This window comes from Coffea eugenioides, chromosome 6, assembly GCF_003713205.1.
Source record: "Coffea eugenioides isolate CCC68of chromosome 6, Ceug_1.0, whole genome shotgun sequence".
Lineage (NCBI taxonomy): Eukaryota > Viridiplantae > Streptophyta > Magnoliopsida > Gentianales > Rubiaceae > Coffea > Coffea eugenioides.
This window is the reverse complement of record NC_040040.1, coordinates 707,370-729,475: the sequence shown is the minus strand read 5'-3', so window position 1 is coordinate 729,475 and position 22,106 is coordinate 707,370. Positions and strand designations below refer to the sequence as shown.

Genomic DNA, 22,106 nt, shown 5'->3' with positions numbered 1-22,106 from the left:
TTTTTCAGTTTCCTCTTTGTTGGTTTTTATTTTTCCTTCCTGAATATCTTCTATAATGGATATGGATTGGTTTATTTGGATTTGTGAGAGAAGTGATGAGGTTGAAGTTATCGGAATCAATTATCTAAAGACTCTAGATTGACTTTTATTACTACTAGTACTCGGATCGGAATATTTATTACTTTTTATACGTGTTGTCACGAAACTCTTTCATCGATCAGAAACCGATTATTAGTATTAAATATATGCGTAATAATTGGTTAGATGAGCCTCGTAAATTTGATTCGAACGCGCATTAAACTTCTCATGGCAGTAGCATGAATGGGTGAGGACTGAGGAGAGGACCGAAAAAGAAGAAGCGGGCAAAGTGGTACGTTAAGCATTACTCTTTTTGAAGACGACAAATTTGTGGACCCTACTACTTTTCATCCCAGAGATTCAAATTTTGAATTGGCCGCACTCTCTGGCTGGGTGGTGTGGTGTGGCGGGGCCACCAATCCTCGGTCGCATAGATGCGGTCGCTATTCAGACTAACCAATTATAGGAAGACACGTTGCACACACTCCGGAGTTGTACTAATTTCTCCTATTTGTTCTCCGTGCAGGTCTGTCTAGCACAACATCTTGCCACCATCTTTCTTCTGGAGGAGGGGCTGGAACGGTCGTCTCTTCCGGAAGGTTCATGGTCATGATTAGATCAAAAGAAATTGTGCGGCTCATATCACTCCTTGTAACTCAATTTTCACGTCGTATGGGACCCATAAAAATATTGTTCTAGTATTACTCGCTGTTGTTTTATTGTTACACCTTATCCAGATGATGTTACACCGTGTGCAAATGGTGTTACACCTTCCGGAACGGTTGCTCTGACAACCGCTCCAGCCCTGGATCCCTTTCTTCTTCACTTGTCATCGCCACCAAACAATTCCATAGGATTTTAAATAGATGCCCAAGATATTTAAGGATTATTTTCAACTTTTCTGCACCAAAACTCTAAATTAATACTACTATGTAATTGTAAGTATTAAACCTTACACATTTCTTTTAACTCGGTCGGATTCTATGGTTGGGTGAGGAAATCACAGAAGAAATAAATGGAAATTAAACTCGAGCGAGTAATTTTTTGGTTCTAGTTTCTGAATTCCATGGATGGTGGTGGTGGTTGTAGTGGTAGTAATTGTAGCAGAATAGAATAATTGGGTTATTGTCTTTTAAAGCGTACCACAAAAGATTTGTGCTGCTGAGGTACTGGTGGATTTTGGGTCATGGCTTTTCGGATTTACGGTGTTCGTGAATTGGTGAAGCCAGACTGCTGACAAAAGTTTTCTAACTTTCTATGGAAAAAAGATGAGAAACAAAAGACACGTGACGTGACACAAAATATGTGCGCGACCGACGATTTGAACCCGGGTGGTGGGTACTATGGTCATTCACAGACCGTCAATCCTTAATTAATGACGTATCATCTCTCCCTTTTTTAGCCCGTCTGGGAGGACGGATTTGGTGAGAAAAGATGGCACTAGAAGGAAAGTGAAATCCTTCTGGCATTTGAACGTTTTAATGGGGAAGAAATGGAAATAAAAGAAGGGATGCGACACCCCCTTTCAAGCGAGGAAAACCCGTCAGCCCAAAATTGGGCAGATAACGCGAGAAAGGAAAGCATGTAAAGTAAATATTTTAATATATCAATTTTGCCCTTATAATGACTATAATACAACGTTTTCTTTATGTTATGTGAATTCCAAGCTTTAAGGACATCAATGTAAAATAGTTGTTTGGATAGGGTATTAGTTGAAATATTATTTGGAATAATTACTGTAACACTTTTTGTAATGTGATGTATGTGAGATAAAAAAGTGATTGGGAATATAAAAAAGTGGGTTGGAAAATGTGTTTATGATACAAGCGAAATATTATTTGAGATAATAGTGTGCTATCCAAACACTCGAATCTTTTCCTTTTACTTCTCTTTACTCCCAAATAAAAGAAAATTGCTTCATTATCTTTCTCTGTAAAAACTCCCAAACAACATGAAGAGATATTACATTCTATTTTTTTCTTTTTTTTTCTTTTCTAACTTAAACTTTCTCTTCTTTTATTTTCTCTCCCAAACTCTCAAACTAACTAAAATATTAATAGTAACACTCTGTTCCCCTAAACTATATAAGAAGAGTTACATTTTTTTTTTTATTCATTTATCCTAGGGAGTAGTTACACTTGATCACCTTTAACAGTTTAACCTTAAAAATATGCATTTAACCACTCCTCAAAGATGAGCCAAACTTGAAAATTTTAACTCCATTAAAGAAAGTGAGAGTGTTGTCATAGTACGGCTCATATGTTATTGACATTATTTATAATTTACTGCCATTATTCTTTTTTCCTCAAAAAATGAATTATTTGATTTGATCTCTATTTTCCTTCTCCAAGTTTAAAAATAAGGCATATTAACTATTTTCAACAAATTATATTAAGAATTTAATATTTAACTAAATTGACAAAAAAATGACAATAATATTAGTATAGAAGTTTACATAAACAAAAAAAAAATTTTAAAAAAACAAGTTTAGTATTACTTTTTTTGTTCAAAATTTTTATAACTGTATTTGCTTTTAGCATTTTGCTATTTATCCCTTTTGTTTAATATAAAGTCTAGTAATTTGAACAAATCACATATAAAGGTGAACATTAATCCAACAAGAAGAATTTTAAGGATATAACCTAAATGTAAATATTTTTTTAGCTTTTTTCAATTTAATATTTTTGTATAGTTGATACGTTAGAGAAAATATATATCTTTTAGCAATGAAAGGAAACAAATAGTAATTTATAGGTAATCTCATACATAAAAGGGCAATAATATTATTGCATCTTCTTTTTTTTATTTCTAACTTTGACTAGTCTTTATGGGGATAAAGTGTATATGTGTGTGCATAAGGTTGTGGATGGTAATGTGTGAGGACTCTATAATAATATTATTGCATCACTTTGTTTGTATTCTTTTTTTTTTCCCAGAAACAATAACTATTGTACAACTTAATCTATTTTACACTAGAGGGAGGGGGCGGACCCAAGGAGGTTCAAGGGTAATCCGAAGGAGACTGAACCACCATCGAACCAAACGGATGCACTATGTATCCACCTGATTTTTTTTTTAAGCAAAACCACTTTTTAATGTGACAATTGGTGCTTTGGATGGACAACAAGTGGACGGTCGGAACCCTTGCCTCCTACCCCACCAAGCTTTAATGCTTTGGCGGTGGCCACCAGCCTTTGGAAAGGCTGGTGGTTCTCACTTTGTTTGTATTCGACTAGCCTTTACGAGGAGCCACTAGGCCTTTGGTCTGGTGGTCACCACCAAAGACTTAAGTCTTGGTGGTCAACCCTTGCTTCCCACCAATTTGCCACTATATGTGGCGGTCTTAATTGGTCTTTTCGATAGAGTCTGTACTTACATTGAATCCCCCTCCCCCATCCCCTTAGATTTAAGCTAAATTAGGTTATAGAAATCCAATCATTGCGACAAAAAAAAAAAAAACTAGCCTTTATGAGGGGTATAGTGTATGCGCGCGTGTGAGAATGAAGGTGGTAAAATGTGACTATCCCTAAAAGGCAAAATGTTATTAACCATTTATTTTATCCTTATATGTGTCATTATTACTGCTGGGCGGGTGGCTGGCCAGGTTCGGGTGCTTCTTGTATCCTTTGGCTAGTAATATTCTATGACATATTTGCGCATGATAGAACAACCTTGTTGAAATATGTTCAAATAACCTATTTTGTGTCATTAACCATTTATTTTATCCCTAAAAGGCAAAATGTTATTAACCATTTCTTTTATCCTTATATGTGTCATTATTACTGCTGGGCGGGTGGCTGGCCAGGTTCGGGTGCTTCTTGTATCCTTTGGCTAGTAATATTCTATGACATATTTGCGCATGATAGAACAACCTTGTTGAAATATGTTCAAATAACCTATTTTGCTGTACTTTTACGAGTTACTAAAATGTCTTTAATCTGTAGAGGCTGATAAATCGTAATGTTTCAAGGTACACAACAGAGAGGAAGCTACCTCTCTCATTGCGTAAGCTGAAAGAGGGAAAAGTATTATGCAACCCAACACACTCTTAAATTGCATTATTGACCTCTTCAGAGAGGTACTGCGACGATTTATTCAAAATTATCATGTGCAGGACTTGAAAGATACTACTATAATCATATATTTGATGATTTTGCTTTTCATTCAAAGTCGTGGAGTTACGCAACAGCAGACGACGACTTTGATGAATTGATTTATGAAAATGGACACTGAAGTCGTGAAAACGTGGTGGCTGCTCCGCTTTCTTTTTCTCAATCGAACCTGTGTGTTGCATCAACTACCCTTTCACCGTCTGGTCACTAGTCATCGAGCAAGTGAACTTCTCTACAACTCTCTTATTTTATTCAGTCATCTTCGTACAGCTACAGGGGACAATGTGAAACAGTAGAATTTACTACTACTATAACAAAATTTGACTGAGAAACGGCACCACAAAGTCTAAGCAAAATCATCAGCAATACTTTTCATAAACAAAGTAAGTAGCAATTTTGTATATAAAACAACTTTTCTATTCTATCATCAGTCGTGACTTCTGACTTCCTACATAGGAATTTCGTGATCATCAATTACACAAATACCTTATTACAAAGAGCACGAAACAGCAGCGACACTTCCTGCAATTTGACTGTCTTATAAAAGAAAATGGACGCTGGGCAAATTTTCCTTGCAACAAATTAAAATTACCAAGGATCTGTTTGCAACAACTTGGGGATGTTCTCTGCTCGTAGTAAAGAAAACATATGAAAATACAAATTTTTTTGACAACTGTACGTTACGGCAAACGAACATGAGGTCTAATTGAAGTGGACTTTGCCATCCAAAACTTGCTAGCGGGGCACGTAGGTCACTGGGCTATAATCCACTATACAAGCCAATAACACTTGTGGTTGTTACAAAATTTGGGCCCGGCCACTAAGAACAATTCTCAGGCTTGGCTCCAGCCTCCAAAGCCCAAAACTTGTCCTGGGCAGAAGAAGCCGGAAAATTCCCTTCCCCGCTTAAACTCGTACGTACCCGCTTAAACAGATAGACGTCGCCGCTTATACACAACTAAGAGCGTGCCTATCGGGACACGTATGACTTATCTAGCATCTGACCAGCTCCCCCGCCAACCGGTGATGCCGACGGAGTAAAATACAAAGGTGATTCACAAGGCGTTGAAATGGGCGTCATCACCCCACTTTGATCACCAGCATTGTTGATACGGTCACCTCCTATTGCCAGTGCCACTACTGCCTCCGCCTCCTCGCCGATGGACCCATCATCGGCCGCATTAAAACACTCCTCTAAGCTCACCCGCTTAGCGGTAGTATTAGGCTTCGTGGTGGCTGACGAGCACACTGCAGACTTTTCAGGCTCCACATCGTTCTCGCTGTCTTCTTCTTTAATGGTAAAGAGAACCCTCGAGGGTCCGTACAGGTTCCGGAGTTTGAAAATGTCGATCACCTCCATGTCATCCTCCCCCTGGGCGGTTGAGTTCAGACTCGGTGGAGTCGAGGTGGGTTCGACTCGCGAGCTGCTGAGACAGAGGAAGCAGAGGAGCTCTTTGGAAGAGGAAGACAATGAGGAGGCAAAGTTAGTGGACGGGTCGGAGAATGTGTGGGAGTTGGTGGGGGCTGTGGTAGTAGCTGCCTGGGGTGGAGTTTGAGGTTGGAAGACGCGGCGGCGCCATAGAAAGTAAAAGAGCTGGGCAAAGAGAGCCACTAATGAGAGGACGAAGATTATGGTGAGGGCAGCGCCATGCTTGCTTAGACCACTCATGATTGTCGATTCGGAGTTCTAACGTTGTTTAAGTTGTTCAGTTTTTGTCTGTGGAAGGAGTCATAGACTCATATGCAGTGAAGCAGAGCAGGGACTTCTTCTTGTTTTTTTTTTTTTTTTGTTTGAGATATTTTTGGTGGTGGTGAAGAAGGGGGAAGAAGTTACCGGTTTTAGAAGGGAAGTGAGCCAGAGAAAAGAGGAGCATTAGGCACTGGAGTTGGTGGGAGTGAGGAAACTGGGAGTAACAGGTTGCCGGTAGTGAGTAACGGATTAAATTCTCGGAAGTTGTGCAAGGGCAAGATCCACAGAAGCTAGAGCGGACGTGCATAAAATGAAATGAAGGGACGAAGGAGTGCGGGTGATGCGTGCACGGGCTCTGGGAGAGAACTTCAAATTTCAAGGGCGGACGAAACAAAAACGGGAGTAGGAGAACCAAAAAGGATCCTCCCTTTCTCGGATTCGCTGCTAAATGCATCACTACGCCCCCACTTTTTAGTTCTTATTTTGTACTCCATTGACCATTCAGTGGCTTCCTTCTTTTACTTGAGCTTCTGTGATTTTATCGGCGGATCAGCTTCTTGTTCATTTGCGCGCAGTTGCCAATTGAAATACACTGCTACTTGTATGCCAAACTCATGCAATACCTCATCCAGCAAGGAGACCAGAAATAAACTGCAAATTTTTGTACCATGTCATCAAATATTCTTCAATTCTGGATGCATTAGTAGTTTTTTTTTTTCTTTCTCAGCGCAATTATTATCGTTTTCTCTTAGCCAATTACATGATAGCAGTCCCAAAAATGAAATCCCCAGCTTTATTAACGAATATTAGCATCTAGGCGACCAACTTACGGATCAGAGACATAAAATTGCCGAATTAAAAACCAAACGTGGTTTGAGTTGTCCCCGGAGGAGGGGGAGGGGGAAAAAAAATTAAAAAACCTTATCCTTAACGGTGGAATGGGTATAGTGACGCAAAAATTCTTATACTATATAAGAATGAGTTCTGGTCAAAGAGAAGTTTGAATTTCAACTGCATGAATAGGAGTTTTTTGAGAACGTGGAATGTTGTATAGTTTTTTAAAAACTTTTGATACAATTGAGGGCAGCATGTATTTAAATATATTTATCACAATTCCCTCCTTTTGATACATTTAAATTTTTTATTTATAGAAACATCTGGATATTTCTGGAATATGAAATTATTTTGCAATTGTTTTTACATCAAGTCCAACTCATATAAGTTTATGTGTTGGTGTAATTATTAAAATAATGTTATAGACACATTTAATTGAAGTATGACCTTTATTGTGCAATTAACACAAAGACATATTAACACGTTGTGCAATTAACACGTTAACATGTTGCTATAACTAACCATTAGAGGGTATTCCTTTGTTTGAAACAACTTCGTCTCTTGAACGATTTTCAACTGACATCTATAGAAATAGTTTAATAATTGTAAAATTATAAAAGCATTGATAAAGTAAAACGTAAAAGCATATGCTATAATTAGAATATACTATTAATAATTTTGTCATATTTAATGATTATTTCTTTCCAGAATATATTATTATATGACCAATGAAAAATCCTCTTTGATCCCAAGCACCAAACACCTACACATGATGCGCAGGCATTTCCCCCCTAGTAAGGTACATAACAATTAGAGGACAAAACGCAATTAGTTGTTGCTTTGGGACAAGCCTCCCGTTTCATAAATAAATTCATGTTCTATCACTCGTAATTTTAAAAACAGAAGCAGAAAAAGGCATACAGATCACCTACTACTCTTCATCTCAACTGTTTTGCAGGTTGTAGTATTGATCAAATACTACCAAAATGTAGGTATAACAGCTCCTCGGTCTTGTTCCAGTCAGATTGGTACAGAATCCGTGCTGTGACTGGGTCTAAGCGTCGGAAAACCAACAATTAATGACAAAATATACCTTTTATAATCATCCTACTAACCAGCCAAACTGATGCTCCACAGCAAAATACAGCTTCTGTTACGGTCAACCAGGAAAAGTATGGAACCAAAGCGATGCTACTGTTGCAGAAAACAGTCATTGCAAGAATATCTTTCTAAATACTACTGTCAGTCTCCGATCATCTTCCTCTTCTTGGACGTGTTCATATAAGGTCTCAAAACCCATTCAGTTTGAGCTTCATCTTGATCCATTGTTCCTAACTTGATCTGCAAGAGAAAGAACCCCAAATACTAATGATGAACACATGAGAGAGAGAAAGAGAGAGACAGAGAGAGAGATGGCTGTACAAAAGTTGTGTCCAATTAACTCGCAATGAGCTATCACAAAAACTCAAAACCACCACACAAACTTCCCTTCTAAAAACAAAAAGCTATAAATTGTTGGATTCACGACTTCTACTAAACTTCAAGTCTCCAAATAGCCACCGTAATAAGCATATTTACTGTTCCTATTAAACTGGAGTTTTACCTGGTAAAGTCTCAATTCAAAGCGGGGGCCAATCTCTTTCAGTTCAATGGACTTGGGACCTCCACGTTTCTCATATAAATGATGCCTGCATATTGAGTACAAAATCCGTAGAAAGAAAAAGAAAGAGCCACACTAAAGCATTATTTAACCCAGTGAAAAACCAAATTTATACCACCAATTAAAAAATAAAAATTTGAAAGAATATGTCATATTTTAAGTCCTAACTCCAAAACTCTCCAATCTCATATATCTACCTGTCCAATCCTGACAGATGAATATTCAATGTATCACATTTCCTACATCTGATAATAAGGCAAAGACCTAACTCTCCCCCTCAAAATTATCCGATGTTCTCCAAAGGGGTGCATACACATTGTACTTCTTTTCTGCTCTCTTCCTGGCTCTCTCTGCTTTTGCTTGCACTGAAGAACGAAAACTAAACCCAAAACCAGAATAAAATGCCATATTGCAAGGAAAAATGCATTAGGCAAGCCTTGTACTGTGTCTTAAACCATATCCCAGAGAGCTTTGTAACTCAAGGTTCAATATAGAAAAAATATACCCTACGCAGGTGCAAAAAAGTACTCACAATCTATCAATTTTGCAATGCGGCACATTTATCAAAACTATATCTCCTGTCTAACACCTTAAAAGAAAGAGCAATGCTGAATCATCAATATTTTTTCCCATCAATTAATGAGATCCAACAAAGATGGGAAGCAATAGTATGAATATTACAAGATTGATGTATACTTAACGTGCAGTATGAAAAGACTCATCAAAGCTTAAAAATGCCACCAACAACTATCAAAACTGTCACTTAGAAGCTAAATATAAACAACCTTTTCACCTAAAAACTCCTTTAGCAATTAACAAAACAGAATCACCACGTCCATCAGGAAAGGTGCATGAGAAACACACCTGAATGAGATGTAGTCTGATTGATTAGCAAAAGTGATAATTCGTTTCGTATCAGGCTTGGGTACTGGAAGTAGATGCTTTAAAATATTTGCTGTTCTTTCACCGAGCTACAAACAACAAAAAGATCAAACCAACTTTTTAGAAGAATGCACAAATTGCATGAGGACACAGAGGACAAGTGCACAAATTCAGCTTTATAGGGAAGGAGAGGTAATACTTAAACCATCGCATTCTTATAAACATATCCAGTTTTGCACAAGCACAGGAAAATCCTCTCTTAAATGTTCCAAGGATCATACAAACCATTTAAAACCCCAAAAAGACACATAGAAATCAATATTTAAATGGAATTCTGTATCTTAGAATAGCTTTCATCAAAGGTTCTACAATTTAAGGAAAAGGTCATCATGCCATTTCTAACCAGCAATATAATCTACATTGTCAATGAAAACTTCCATAAGAATTTCATCAACATGAACAGAAAGTAGAAAGCACATCAAAGACTCAGCATTTTTCTCAAGAAAAGAAGACAGAAAAGAAAAAACAAATCATTCATATGATCCAAAAACCTATTACATCACGGAAACTCGATGCTCTGACAAAATGTATTATAAGAACACCCCACTCAATTCTTATACCTTTTACAAGCACAGTTGGATCTCTTGGGCAACATAAAATGCTATACAGATTCAACACATCACCTTAGTTGAGAAGTTGTCGAGAATCAAATGTGGATAGGCCTCAGGCATGGTTCCAATAGCTTTTTTGTCCTTGATATCATGTCTTGTGACCTACACAAGCATGTAATGATTCTCAATTTCTGAACTAGCACCCCAAAGAAGGATCTGATTATACACAAGGAAGATCCAAACACTTACCACATTGAGCAACCCAAAGTAAGCAGTTGGACCAAAAGGTAGATGGCTTATAACAAGACCATCAGGAACGCCACGATGCTCATGAACCAATATGACATCTGTGAAATCATGAGCTCGGCAGGTTTCAATTATTTCAGATATCACCTAGAAAGATAAAAGTATGTTGATGAATAATCCAAATAACAGACAGGTTAACTATAAAACAAATGAAAACTCAAAAAAGGCACATTTGTTCAATTGGCTTTCAGAATTACTTGCCCCCAAATATTTGATGTTCGTGGCAGTTGAACATTCATGTAATATCAATACTTAACCATCCCATCATAATTAACTTAAGCAGTACTAAGCCAGCAAAACACTCTTCTTAATATCTTCTTGATAAATGCTAACCATCTCCATCATGTAATTCCTACTGGAAGGTTACATCAGCTACTTGAAATCCACCATAACTTACTGCATCCCATAGTGTAACGACCACTTCACTAAGACTCAGCACCTTTCTATGGCTCAAATCCTTAGATAATTAAAATATTTAGCTCCCATGAAGAACCTCCATATTATCAGTTTCTGCCACAGCAGCCATCAAATAGACTCAGTACCTTTCTACGACTCGAATCCTTAGATAATTAAAATATTTTGCACCCATGAAGAACCTCCATATTATCAGTTTCTGCCACAGCAGCCATCATATAACTACAATAATATCCCAAACATTATTACCCTCACTACTCATCGTCTTCACTTTTTCCTGCTAAACAATGATTCTTGCTATTACAGAACTAACAAAAGTATGCTTCTTAAACTATCTCTTAGGGACATAATGCAGAAAATGTCATGCAACAGAAATATATCTCATTATCCTCATGTTCTTCTACATTCAACAACACCCAAAATCCATCATCAGAGATCCTTAACCAGATTACCCCCACGGAAGCAACAGAGAAAAGTTTAATGGGGTGAGCAAAACAAAAGAAAAAAAGGGAAAGTTATTAAAAAAAAAGTTAACTACAAACGAACCTGGCCACCGCGATTCATTCTTTGTGTATTAGGAAAGACAAATTTTAGTTCCTGGATGGAAAACAGTTGTTTCAGGTACAAAATTCCGGAAAGCAGTTTACAGATGTACGACAAAATAGAGGATAAGACCAACCTTTACAAATTGTGTAAGAGGAGCACTTGGATCACGTGATGTTGTTAGTAAAATCTTTGGATCTCGTTCCGTGGCATTAGCATATTCGTCATCAATAGTTGATCGGGGTACTATGAACAAGCATCAAGAAGGCACCAACGACCAGTCAATTTTTTGCATAATTGCCAAATCATACCTTTAGATAAAGGACACAAAGAATGCAACATAAAAAGCATTACACAATGTACCATATTTATATGGTGACTTCACCTAACATCCCCCAACATCTCTGTCATTTCTTCCACCAATGGTTCACTAGCTTAGAGGCAAGGATACACTACATTGCCATCAACTAGCTGCCTTATGTGACTATCATATCCAATCTGCCTTCAGTTCAAGACTCGATATGCGCAACAGAACACTAGACACACAATTTGGATCGCACAAGCATCAGTATCAGTAAATATCAGTCATCACCTAAGCAAACCCTCATTTTTTGTGAGACATAAAACTGCTGCAGTACTAGCTGGTACACTAGTTTCTGTACTGCGTGCTGGGGAAAAAAAATCACACACACACACACACACAGAGCTCAGAATTCCCTCTCTGTGCTCTTAGGTATGTTTCAACAGACAAAGAGCACCCCTTGACAGAGACTCATTCACAAGAGTTACCACCCCAAGAAACTCTTTAATTAACCTCAATACATCCATCAAATGTCATAAAAACCATCTATCAAAACACTCTCAAAATTAGTTCACTCAGAATGACTGAATTAGCGTTCAGTACTGTCTTCTTCACTTGTTTCATTTCTCTATAAATAGTCTCCTAGAGGGAAAAGAAATGGCTCCAAGCTAAAGACGGAAAACAGTAAACTTATGGTCTCCAACATATTTTATTACGACAAAGATTTGACAAATGAATATGCTAAGAAAAGCGTAACAGCTAAAAAAAACGCTAAAAACCATATCACCATTGATTTCTAAGCATCAATCAGACAGACAGAGAGAGGCATGCAGAATACCAGCCGTGTATTCATCTTCGAGGTCGATTTCTTGGCGAAGAGCTGCCTCTTCGTTTCTGAGCTCGGTAGGAATTGGTTTTCCCTCTGCCACAATCACGATGAATTCATGAACCAAGATTAAAAAAAAAAAAAAAAACTCGTTTAAACAAGCATATGTAATCATAACTAATGAGACATGAGAACCAAAATTACCTTCTAGAGCTTGTTTAATTTTACGCTTCTTCTCGTAAAGCAAACGCTCTTTACCCTCCAAATTCTTCCTGTACAGATACTCTCTCCTCAATCTCACGTTTCTTCTCAACATTTTCAATTTCTGACAAAATTCTCCCGAATCAAAACCCTAACAATGCACAGGTTGTGCGGGGCCGACGGTTTTGAGGGTTTTTGGCGCTCGTGACTCGCGAGCAGTAAAACGACATCGTAGTTTAATTTGGGCTAGTGGGCAGAGCTTGTCTAGCCCAAATCGAGTGACAGTCGGAAGCTAGTTTGTGTACTTGGTGCCAGTGAGAGATTCTAAAGGTTGGAGTCCAGCGTAAATGTAGAGCCCAAGCACTTCTTAATCTTTGACCTTAATCATTTCGCTTTCTGCTCATCTGTTGGCTTTGCACGTGAATTTTAATTCACAATTATTATTTTTTCTTGCATTTATATATTTTTTCTATTTAATCTTGCATACCCTTCTGTGTATTTATTTACTTTTTTAATTAATTTTATTATTTAAAAAATATAGCACCTGAAATATATATCAACGGGTGCCCTGAACCGTACATATAAGGTATTATTTTATTTTATTATTTCCTCTTTAACTTCTTTCTTATAAATCAGTGTGCTTCAACTGATTTAACTCTTAATGATGTGTCTGAGGTGGGCGCAAGGTTCAATTTTGTGATTCAGGGGGTGCAAGCAACTAAATTATAACTACTTTAAAGCATGACTAAATAATATTTAATGGGTAACAAAGGAATTTTTAAAAATTTTGAGTGGGACGCATATATAGCTCCGTCCCTCGGCCTAACAGATGACCAAAAAGTCCAACGTTATCTGCAACAAACACCAAATTCATTCGGAGGTGAAAGGATAACCAAGCAGCACTAGGAGATGGTGTATAATTTGAAATCCCCCGTCATTTTGGTGCATATGCCACCATTTCAAGAGGAATCTTCGCTTATAAGAACTCCCTAATCAAGCCTACAATTCCGCATCCATGGTGGAGGCTCATGCTCGTACTTAATTAATTTGTATTGGATCGTATATTATTACCTATGCCTGCTTTACCCTTATAGTAGAATAAATAATTAGTCGTATAATATTCTAGCTAGTTGTTGTTGATAATATGCTGGTCATCGGGAGGAATTAATACCCCTTCAACGTATGCATGAAGCATAGTCGAGAGATGATTCTGTACTTTCCGACCAATATCTGAGCCAGCTGATTTAATCAACCCTCGAATCCTTGATCATGATATTCTGGCGCAGGCTGGAAATTAATCATTTCGTATAATCCTTAGATATATATATATATAGCAATAATACTGATGTCCACTAATATCTGAGATTACCTCCGAAAAGGTCCGTCACTGGTCAGGTATCACCAGCCACTACTCTAGTAGGAAGACTGATGGAAATTTCCTTCGTTTGATGAAATAAAATAAAAAGAAAAGGAAAAGGGGGGGAAAAAAAAAGCGATCAGATGATGGTACGCGGTTTGAGAATTAATTGGGTGGGGATGGAGATTAAGTCATGTTCCATCTTTCATATACAGAACGCATTTTTGCGATATACTGTAATAGAGAGAAAGAAAGGTGTTTCCAGGATGAGATGAGATGAGAGTATATATAAGATCAATAATGGAAAAGGTGAAGTTCCAAAGGTACAAAAAAGGTGGATGGATCAAAGTACTCTCAGAAAGAGAAAGGTAAAATGAATTGTATGATCAGCCACGCACGAGGAGAGCGTAAAAAGTGAATGACTTTTTGTGTTAAAAGGGCTGTCCACTTTCAGCATTATATTAAAATTTCCCTCCCAGCATGCATGGTGGAGTTATTTTCCTTCCTGCTTTTGAGGGGGAAATCAGATTCCATCGAGGTCTTCACATGTCAATAAAATAAGCTATCGTCGGTTTCTTGCTGGATTTGATCATTTTTAGATCAGAATCAATTAATGTTAGGCTAATGAGAATAGAAAATTATACCGTTCCTATGTACGCACGAACATTTTCAGTGACATCCTTCAAACAAAAAAACAACATTTTCAGCGGCAAATCTTATTAAATCATAAACTTCCAGTTAAGAAAGCAGAACTGTAAGTTGTCTGGTGACCATGATTATTAGTATTATGGCGACCATATGCTAGCTTTTCAGTATAATTTGATGATTTTCTCTCTATATATCATCAGATTAATCGAGGGCTTTGTCCTGCAAGCACATCCCTGTTTGGTGTTATTCCTTTCTGTTTTTAGTTTCTCATCCTATTGACTGGGTAATGCGAAGAACAGGAACTTTTACACGTACTCTACAAAAATTCATAGGAATATTACCATCAAACCAAAGACTAATATAATTGTCTTCCTTCACTATTGATCACTTGTCCCGGTAGTCGAAGTCGTGATCTATATTGATACTGCATGCTAACTCAGTCAATAAACTTCTCAACTAAGTAATTTCACTAGTGATTTTCGCTTTCAAGTTTCAACCAGGTGGCAGCAGGCCAGAGTCAGTGGAAGGAGAGGCAAGCAGATTTAAATTGTGGTGAAAAGGAAACATGGAAAAGATACAGAAAATAAAGTAAAGGCAGTCTAGAATGGAGGCTTCTTCCTTGCTTTCTTGCATAGCCATATTCTGTAGTTAGACAGGACAGAAAAGGTATTTAAAGAATGAGAAATTCTATGCTATATATATATATGTATTCCATGTATTCTTACTGCACAACCTCATATATATCTTTTGAATAAGTTGTAGTAAAGGGAAATAAACATTTTGTTGGAGAAGTAAGACAAGATCCTTAGAGTAGAGAAATTTTCCCCGGCTCCTACCACGCATGCATAGTTTTGATAACTTCAGCAAAACCAAAACTTCCCCGTTAATTAATTAGCTAGCCCCTAATTAATTATTAGTCCATAAAAATCATTTATTCCAAATTAAGCACAGCACTACTAGCTACTATAAAGCAAAGAGTTTGTCAAGGACATTTGTTAGTATAATAAATGTGATCCATAATATGAACGGGCAAATTAAAGAGGACTGTTTAAAAAGAATTTGGATAAGTGTCTGGAAAAGAAAAGTAAGAGGAGAGAAGGGAAGAGTTTCATATGAGACTCCATTCTTTCTCCTTTTCAAATTTGCACTAGTACTTCCCGAAACTCCTGATCTTTTTCAAAAGACACAAACGACAAATTCCCTACTTATGGTTGGAGGTTTAATTTAAAGTGACGAAGATAATTATGATCTTTTGGCGATTCTAAAGTAAAAACATCTTTAATGTTTAAAGAGAGATTCTGAATTATCATCTACGGTTTGTGATACAATTAATAGTAATTATTATTTTAGTCGTACTTAATTTTCTTTGATTACCAAGTTAAGTGTTTGGAACCCTTATTCTACAACTTTATCATGCTTTCTAGAGATAAGAATGTTGGGTTTCGAAAATCAAAGGAGAAAAAGTTATTCTTTTACAAAAACGCATCACAAAGCATTAAAAGTAGTGCTCTTTTGATATTTCTTAGGGAAGATTTACTTTTTCCTTCTTCTAAAGCAGAAAAGTTGCCTCTCCTTTGCACAACTCTTACGTTATGGATCATCCCTTAATTATATTACTCCTTTATGCGTCCCCGACATTCCTTTTACTCTCAACACAATTATTTTTGTTTTCATAATGCAACAATTATTCTTTGCGATCTCCATTGGCTCCTACAAATTAATCCACTCGAGCACCATAATCATTCCATTTCCAATGTTCGTGTGTAATGTAAATCGCATGACCTTCAACTTAGTTTGTCATAATTAAAGATTGATCCGCCCTTTCATGGAGGAAAGAAAGGGAAAAAAACAAACACAAAAACAAAAAAACAAGGCGGGGTGGTATATTCCATACTGTCAAATAAGAGATATATAGGCTCCGCTTGATTGGATCTGCCATATTCTTTTATACAATTTTATTTTTTTTTTGGTAACAAGTTTTCAATATCTGAACAAGGACTCTCTGAAAATTGATCATCCTACATGATAATGGACGTCTTGTAAGTAACAAGCATACCTCTGATTAATTACTTTGTCGTTGTCTTAGTAAAAGAAATCTTATGGGAGTATTTGACTCAGTTTGATAAAATGATCCGCGTTTTTGGTTGCCATAGCGCGTTTATGCCTCCAAATCTTTCCCAAAAAATTGCCATTTCCATAGTGTTTATGATCAGTGTGTGTTGATCATATGAGATAAAGTTTACTTAAAAATGAAGTAAAGGGAAAATGGCCGTTCAAAAGCTTAACCTGTGAAAAAAGGGCCTCTAGTTTAGGTATTACAAATGTCTAAGTTGTGGTTTGATGAACGATAATGTGTTGTCAATTTATGTAATACAGCACTGTTGATTACGATTGTTTCTGTCATATATGCACAGCTAAAACTGTAATGCAGTTGTGCTCATCTCATGTACTGTCTGGCTACTCTAGTTAATGACGACCTTTTATTTTATCTATCTTCGATTTCCTACGCCGGAAATGGAGGCAAAGGAACAGAACAAGTAATCCACCTTTTGTGATTCATTTTAAAGAAGGGGAAATTTTTTTTCAAATTCGCCTTTTTGCTTTTAGTGGAAGACAGGCCGGAAGGGTTTGATTATGAACTAACCATTCTTTGAACTATATATGCTATGTGGTTAGAACAATTTAATTTACTCTTTCTCCAATATTTGTAAAAGTCCTCAAGAAATTTTATCATTCATGCCGTCTAATTAAAAGGTCATTATAGTTAATAACCTTCATTCAAAAAGATTTTATCATCCAAATTGTATATGGTTACAGAATGGTTAACTTGCAACAATGCGATTTAAACAGCAAAACTGATATTTAATTCATGCAGATAAATTGACAAATTCCTCATGCATAACGCCTAGAAAAAAAAAAAAATCCTTCCTCATTCATTCATACCAGAATCCAGTTTTGTGTAATATGACAGTAACTAGAGACTAAAAATTGATCATAAAAAGTGAGAAGAGAACTCCTAAAACAAATTTTTACAGCCAGGTTGTGACTAGCAACCGCGGATGTACTACCAATTTTTGTTTTTATACTATCAAAAAAGAATAGTCCAATATTCGCACAGTCTAGGCTTGACGGGAAAGAAGATTAATTTTTGTCAAAATTTATGAAGCGAAAGTCAGAAGAGATGACAAATAAAAATCTAAAAGTGAAACAGATAAAAGAGGAATTAGGGACTAAGATGTCGTCTACTGGTTCTCCTATTTACAGAGCTAAAGTGAACGCAGAAAGGGTCTACAGAGACCTATTGACCTATTTATTATCCGACAAAAGAAAAGAAAAGCTCTTGATTACACGAAAAATCAGAGGATTAGATTAGATTACAGTTATTTAAACTAACTCCACCTACAGTTCCTGGATTTTGAAGACGATGCATCTATCCACGTTTTCAAGAATCCCTATATCATCAATGGACTGATCTTCTTCAACGCTGTCATCATCAAAGGAAATATTCAAGTCCAATGAGACACAAGGGCTTCGGGTTTCGTCCATGGTGCCACCTTTTTCTTCTATTTTCTGCTTAGAAGGAGAGCAGGCTCTTGATCTAGAGCTAAAACTCTCACAGGACAAAATTATAATGGCATCGCTGAGACTTACTTGTTCGCCACTTGAGTTTGTGATGCTTCCTCTTTCAACAGCCCTTTTTATGCCCACCTGAGAGCTAAAGTCAGCTTGCTCCACATCTTCCACTAAGAAAACACGATGAGGATTCAATGAAATTGCTTGTGCAAGTCTTCCAATGTAACTACAGCTTTGTTCATCTCTCGACCTTTTATTTCTCAAATCTTCAGTTGAATCAGCTCTTGTCGATGAAAAACTGCTTAAAGCAATAGATGAAAAGCTTGAGTGAGAACCAAAAACAACTTTAGCTAATTCCCTTGCAATCTTTTCTTTAGCTTGCACGTCAAGACCTAGGAAGAATAGCCATGCCTCTTCTTTGACCTCATGACCAGTAGTACTTGTGATCTTTTCTTTTCTTCTCAACATTCCAGACCTGCATTGCAGGATAGTCACAGCAATATCGGGAACAACATGTTTCTGCCATGGGACCTTTTGCTCCAACGCATTGCATAAGATATTCAGGTTCTCAGCATTGAACTCCTTAAACCTTGGAATGTACTCCATCTCCATGAGGTCGCTTGAAGAAGCAGAATTTGGAGTAGAAGAAGTAATAGGTGAAATAGCTTGCTTAGGGTCGACCCTAAAGGATTGCCTAAGCTCAAAGAGCATCGAAGGGCTGTCATGTAAATCGATATGCTGTTGATCATATGAGAAGAAGGAAGTAGAAGAGGAAGGCGAGGATGATGGAGAGAAGCTTAATGTTCTCTCGAGTGGCTTGGTCTGTTTGTGGACTGGACTCCAAATCGGGTTCCATTTAACTAGCGCAGCACAGTTCTGAATTAAAAGACATGCACCATGGAAAGAAAGGATAAGTTAGTTTTCTAGGTACCTATAATAAGGGTACAGGCAATACTGTCGAACCAGTTGTTTTAGATTGTGGGGAAAATAATTACTTATATTAAAACCTGATCATTGTTTTTGAGTCTTTTGCTTTCATCCTTGAGCCATGCAGGTAGACTTGACATTGAAGCCTCACTGTTAGAGATGCTGCTTTTGACACTTTGAACTTCGGCATCAGCAAAGCATGTTAGCTGCCCCTCCTCCATGTTCCCAAGTAGGAACTGAAATGAGTCGTTTTGTGCTTTTTTGCTTCTTGACTCGCTTTCTGAGCCAGTGCCGCTGAGATACGCGAAAAAGATGATCCATGCAAGAGCAAGATTAGAACTTTAGAAAGTATCCTAAGCTAGTTTAATTAAGGTTCTTAATCGCACTCTCGCTTTTTAGCATTCAAAATGAAACCAAAGAAACTCGAAACTAAGAGAAAGTCCTAAAAGCATTTAAAACTAAAGAAAAAGTGCACGAGAGGAACTAGAAGTACTAAATCAGGAAGATCATAAAAGTTAACTATTACCATCAAGATCAAAGACCTAGAAAGACGTAAATATAACTTTCAACTCAGTATGAAAATACTGCAGCTACCATTTCTTATTAAAACAAGCAATTAAAAGGATTCATAATCAAGTAATTTAGTTTAGTAAGTAATAGGGACAATCCTTGTCTTACCTCTCGGTATTGAGACTCAAACCAAGACTGCCCGCAGGCAGTGTAATCGGATACAGTCCCCAAAGAGTTTCAAGCGAATGGTAGCCACTGCTGCATCTCATGTATGTTTGAAAGGTAGCGATTCCCACGAGCCAACACCTTCCATTTTCTATAACCCCACAAAGCAATCTCCCCAGTTCCATGATCATGTGCTCCACGGGGCAATAGTAATTATTTCTTCCTTGCTCACCAGAATTAGCCCTGTAATCAGCAACCCACTTTAGATCCCCCAAGTATAATACAACTCCTTTCCCCACAAGACTTCTCACCAAGCAGGTCAACTCCCCTATTTTCTGTTCAACCTCTTCCCTGTGGAGACTAACAAAACTGTTCAGCGGAACACTTACAAATTTCACCTCCCTCAACCCATCTACAACATCACCTTTATCAATCTTATCCATCATTCCTCCAACCACCCCTTCTAAGCTGGCAAGACATTCACCTACTATTACAAAATTCTTTCTTCTTTTGTTTACTAAATTCTCAAACACACAGGCCACGTCTTCATCCTTAACAGGAGTACCAGATGCACTAAGTTTGCTTACTTTCAGTGCACTGTCTGCATTTGGAGTCGGCTGGGACAAGACAAGAAGGTCATTTCCTTTGGACTTGTTCCTCGATGGCGGGGCTTGAGATTGAGAAGAACATAGTTCCAGGGAAACAGCTTGTTCTACATTGCTTTTCACTTGAGTACTTGAAAAACCTGCTTCTCTCATGACTCTACTGACACTAGGGTCATCCAATATGGATATTACAAGCTGCTCTAGCTCAATTTTCACAGCTAGAAGGGGTTGCTGCTGATTCTCTATAGAGCCACGCCTTTGATGGGCTTGAGCTCGCTTGAAGGCAGCAACGAGCGCATTGGAGATTGTTGGGTGTTGAGAGTGAGCACCTAACATGGGGCCAGATGAAGAAGCAGGGAGACGATTGAGTGCAACGTTGAAGCAAAGCTCTAGGGCTTTGCATTGGAGGGGGTGAGCATGAGATTGGAGACAAGCCGTTCGGAGTAGGCCATTGGAAGCTGAAAGCATGGTGTTTGCAACATGAAGCGGTGTTACCTGGGCATGACCGCGTCTTCTGGCTAGTGCTAGCGCCTGTTTTACGACCGTTGCTGCCTCAACTGTCAGAGTTTGCTGCACTGTGCACCCTCCTGCTCTCATACTTCTTGAACAGATTTCGTGAGTTCTATAGCAAAAAGAGTATCACCAAAAGGATCTTGTAAAAAGTTTCAAATTTCTAGTATGGATGATCGTTTCATGAAGACTTTGACAGAAAAAAAAAAGGGACCTCTTGGTTTAATTTCTGAATGAGTGAACGATCAAATGGAAAAAAGGATCGGGAAGTTTTATTGATAGGATTGGAACAATCAGGAAACACAAACCTCACTAGGGTGCTCTTTTCGGATGAGATAGACAAGAAGCAAGATATACACGCTAGTATGAGATTTATATGGTCTGGGATGTCTATGAATTAATCTTTGTTAAATCCCTTCCTATAAATCAATATGTACGTACTGTGTGGTACAGAAGAGTATTATTGAACCTGTAAATCTAGGGTAGATTATGCTTGGAACGTGTGGAAAGAGATGTGATTGAAATATAGAGAGTGGGAGGGGGGGAGGGATCAGGTGGGCTGTTCTTTTCTTGGAGGTGAGGTTAAATTTGGGGTCCAAAGTCGATTTCAGTGGCAGAAAGTGGAATGCATGTGCTGACAAGGATGAGGAATACACCAAAGGCAACTCAGCTTTACTCTTTTTTCTTCCTTGCTCTCTCAATATACACACCGCAGATATATCAGGAATTCAGGGTTCGGGACGTGGAAGTGGGACTCTGCCTTTCATGCAATTACTCGTATTTAATTCACAAAGGCGACCACAGATACCCATCACTTATGTAACAAATCAAGAACCACAGTCTCCTAGCTAATTTCTTTAAAAAGAAGAGGAAAAAGGAAAAAGCATAAGAACAAAAGTGGAACTCGCTACACTGGTGCAACTCCAGTTAAAAAGACCTCCCTATCCGTTCACTGTATATGTGCGCGTATGTGTGTGTGCGTATGTCTATATTTATTTACTTATTTTAGATTGTTCAGCTTCAGTCAAGGATTGGCAATTTTGAGCTTTTGACCAACTTTTGTGTTGCTGGAAGGTAAAGCATGGGTTACCTCCAAATACGAAGGAAGACAGGAAGGTGGACGAGAGGAACTCCTACATATATACAAAGGGCCAAGAACAAGAACTGCAACGATGGGTAGAACTAAAATAATGCAGGTGGCTAGGGCAGGAAAAAACAAAAAACAAAGCTTATTGTTTCAAACAATCGATTTCATATAAATATAAGCCCTGATCTGTTCAATTGTGAGCGGGTGGCTATTTGATTTCTTCCAGCCTCAAAATTACAAGGTAAATGGCTCCGGCTCCTACACAG

At 37.7% G+C, this 22,106-nt stretch overlaps 3 protein-coding genes across 3 annotated transcripts; all 3 read right to left on the bottom strand.

Annotated features, from left to right (window-relative positions):
* Nucleotides 1-4,812: 4,812 nt before the first annotated feature.
* Nucleotides 4,813-5,960, bottom strand: LOC113776141. Its single transcript, XM_027321237.1, has one exon. It carries the CDS (start codon nucleotides 5,857-5,859, stop codon nucleotides 5,161-5,163), a length of 699 nt encoding a protein of 232 aa, XP_027177038.1. The 5' UTR covers nucleotides 5,860-5,960; the 3' UTR covers nucleotides 4,813-5,160.
* Nucleotides 5,961-7,530: 1,570 nt separating this feature from the next.
* On the bottom strand, nucleotides 7,531-12,629 carry LOC113772815 (U3 small nucleolar ribonucleoprotein protein IMP4). Its single transcript, XM_027317296.1, has 9 exons — nucleotides 12,462-12,629; nucleotides 12,270-12,353; nucleotides 11,267-11,376; nucleotides 11,134-11,184; nucleotides 10,117-10,260; nucleotides 9,940-10,029; nucleotides 9,239-9,345; nucleotides 8,318-8,402; nucleotides 7,531-8,055 (listed from the first exon to the last, which is right to left on the bottom strand). The coding sequence occupies exons 1-9, from the start codon at nucleotides 12,571-12,573 to the stop codon at nucleotides 7,957-7,959; spliced, it is 882 nt and encodes a 293-aa protein (XP_027173097.1). The 5' UTR covers nucleotides 12,574-12,629; the 3' UTR covers nucleotides 7,531-7,956.
* Nucleotides 12,630-17,588: 4,959 nt separating this feature from the next.
* LOC113773040 (protein SMAX1-LIKE 3) lies at nucleotides 17,589-21,187 on the bottom strand. Its single transcript, XM_027317561.1, has 3 exons — nucleotides 19,642-21,187; nucleotides 19,044-19,257; nucleotides 17,589-18,912 (listed from the first exon to the last, which is right to left on the bottom strand). The coding sequence occupies exons 1-3, from the start codon at nucleotides 20,838-20,840 to the stop codon at nucleotides 17,863-17,865; spliced, it is 2,463 nt and encodes an 820-aa protein (XP_027173362.1). The 5' UTR covers nucleotides 20,841-21,187; the 3' UTR covers nucleotides 17,589-17,862.
* Between the last annotated feature and the right edge of the window lie 919 nt (nucleotides 21,188-22,106).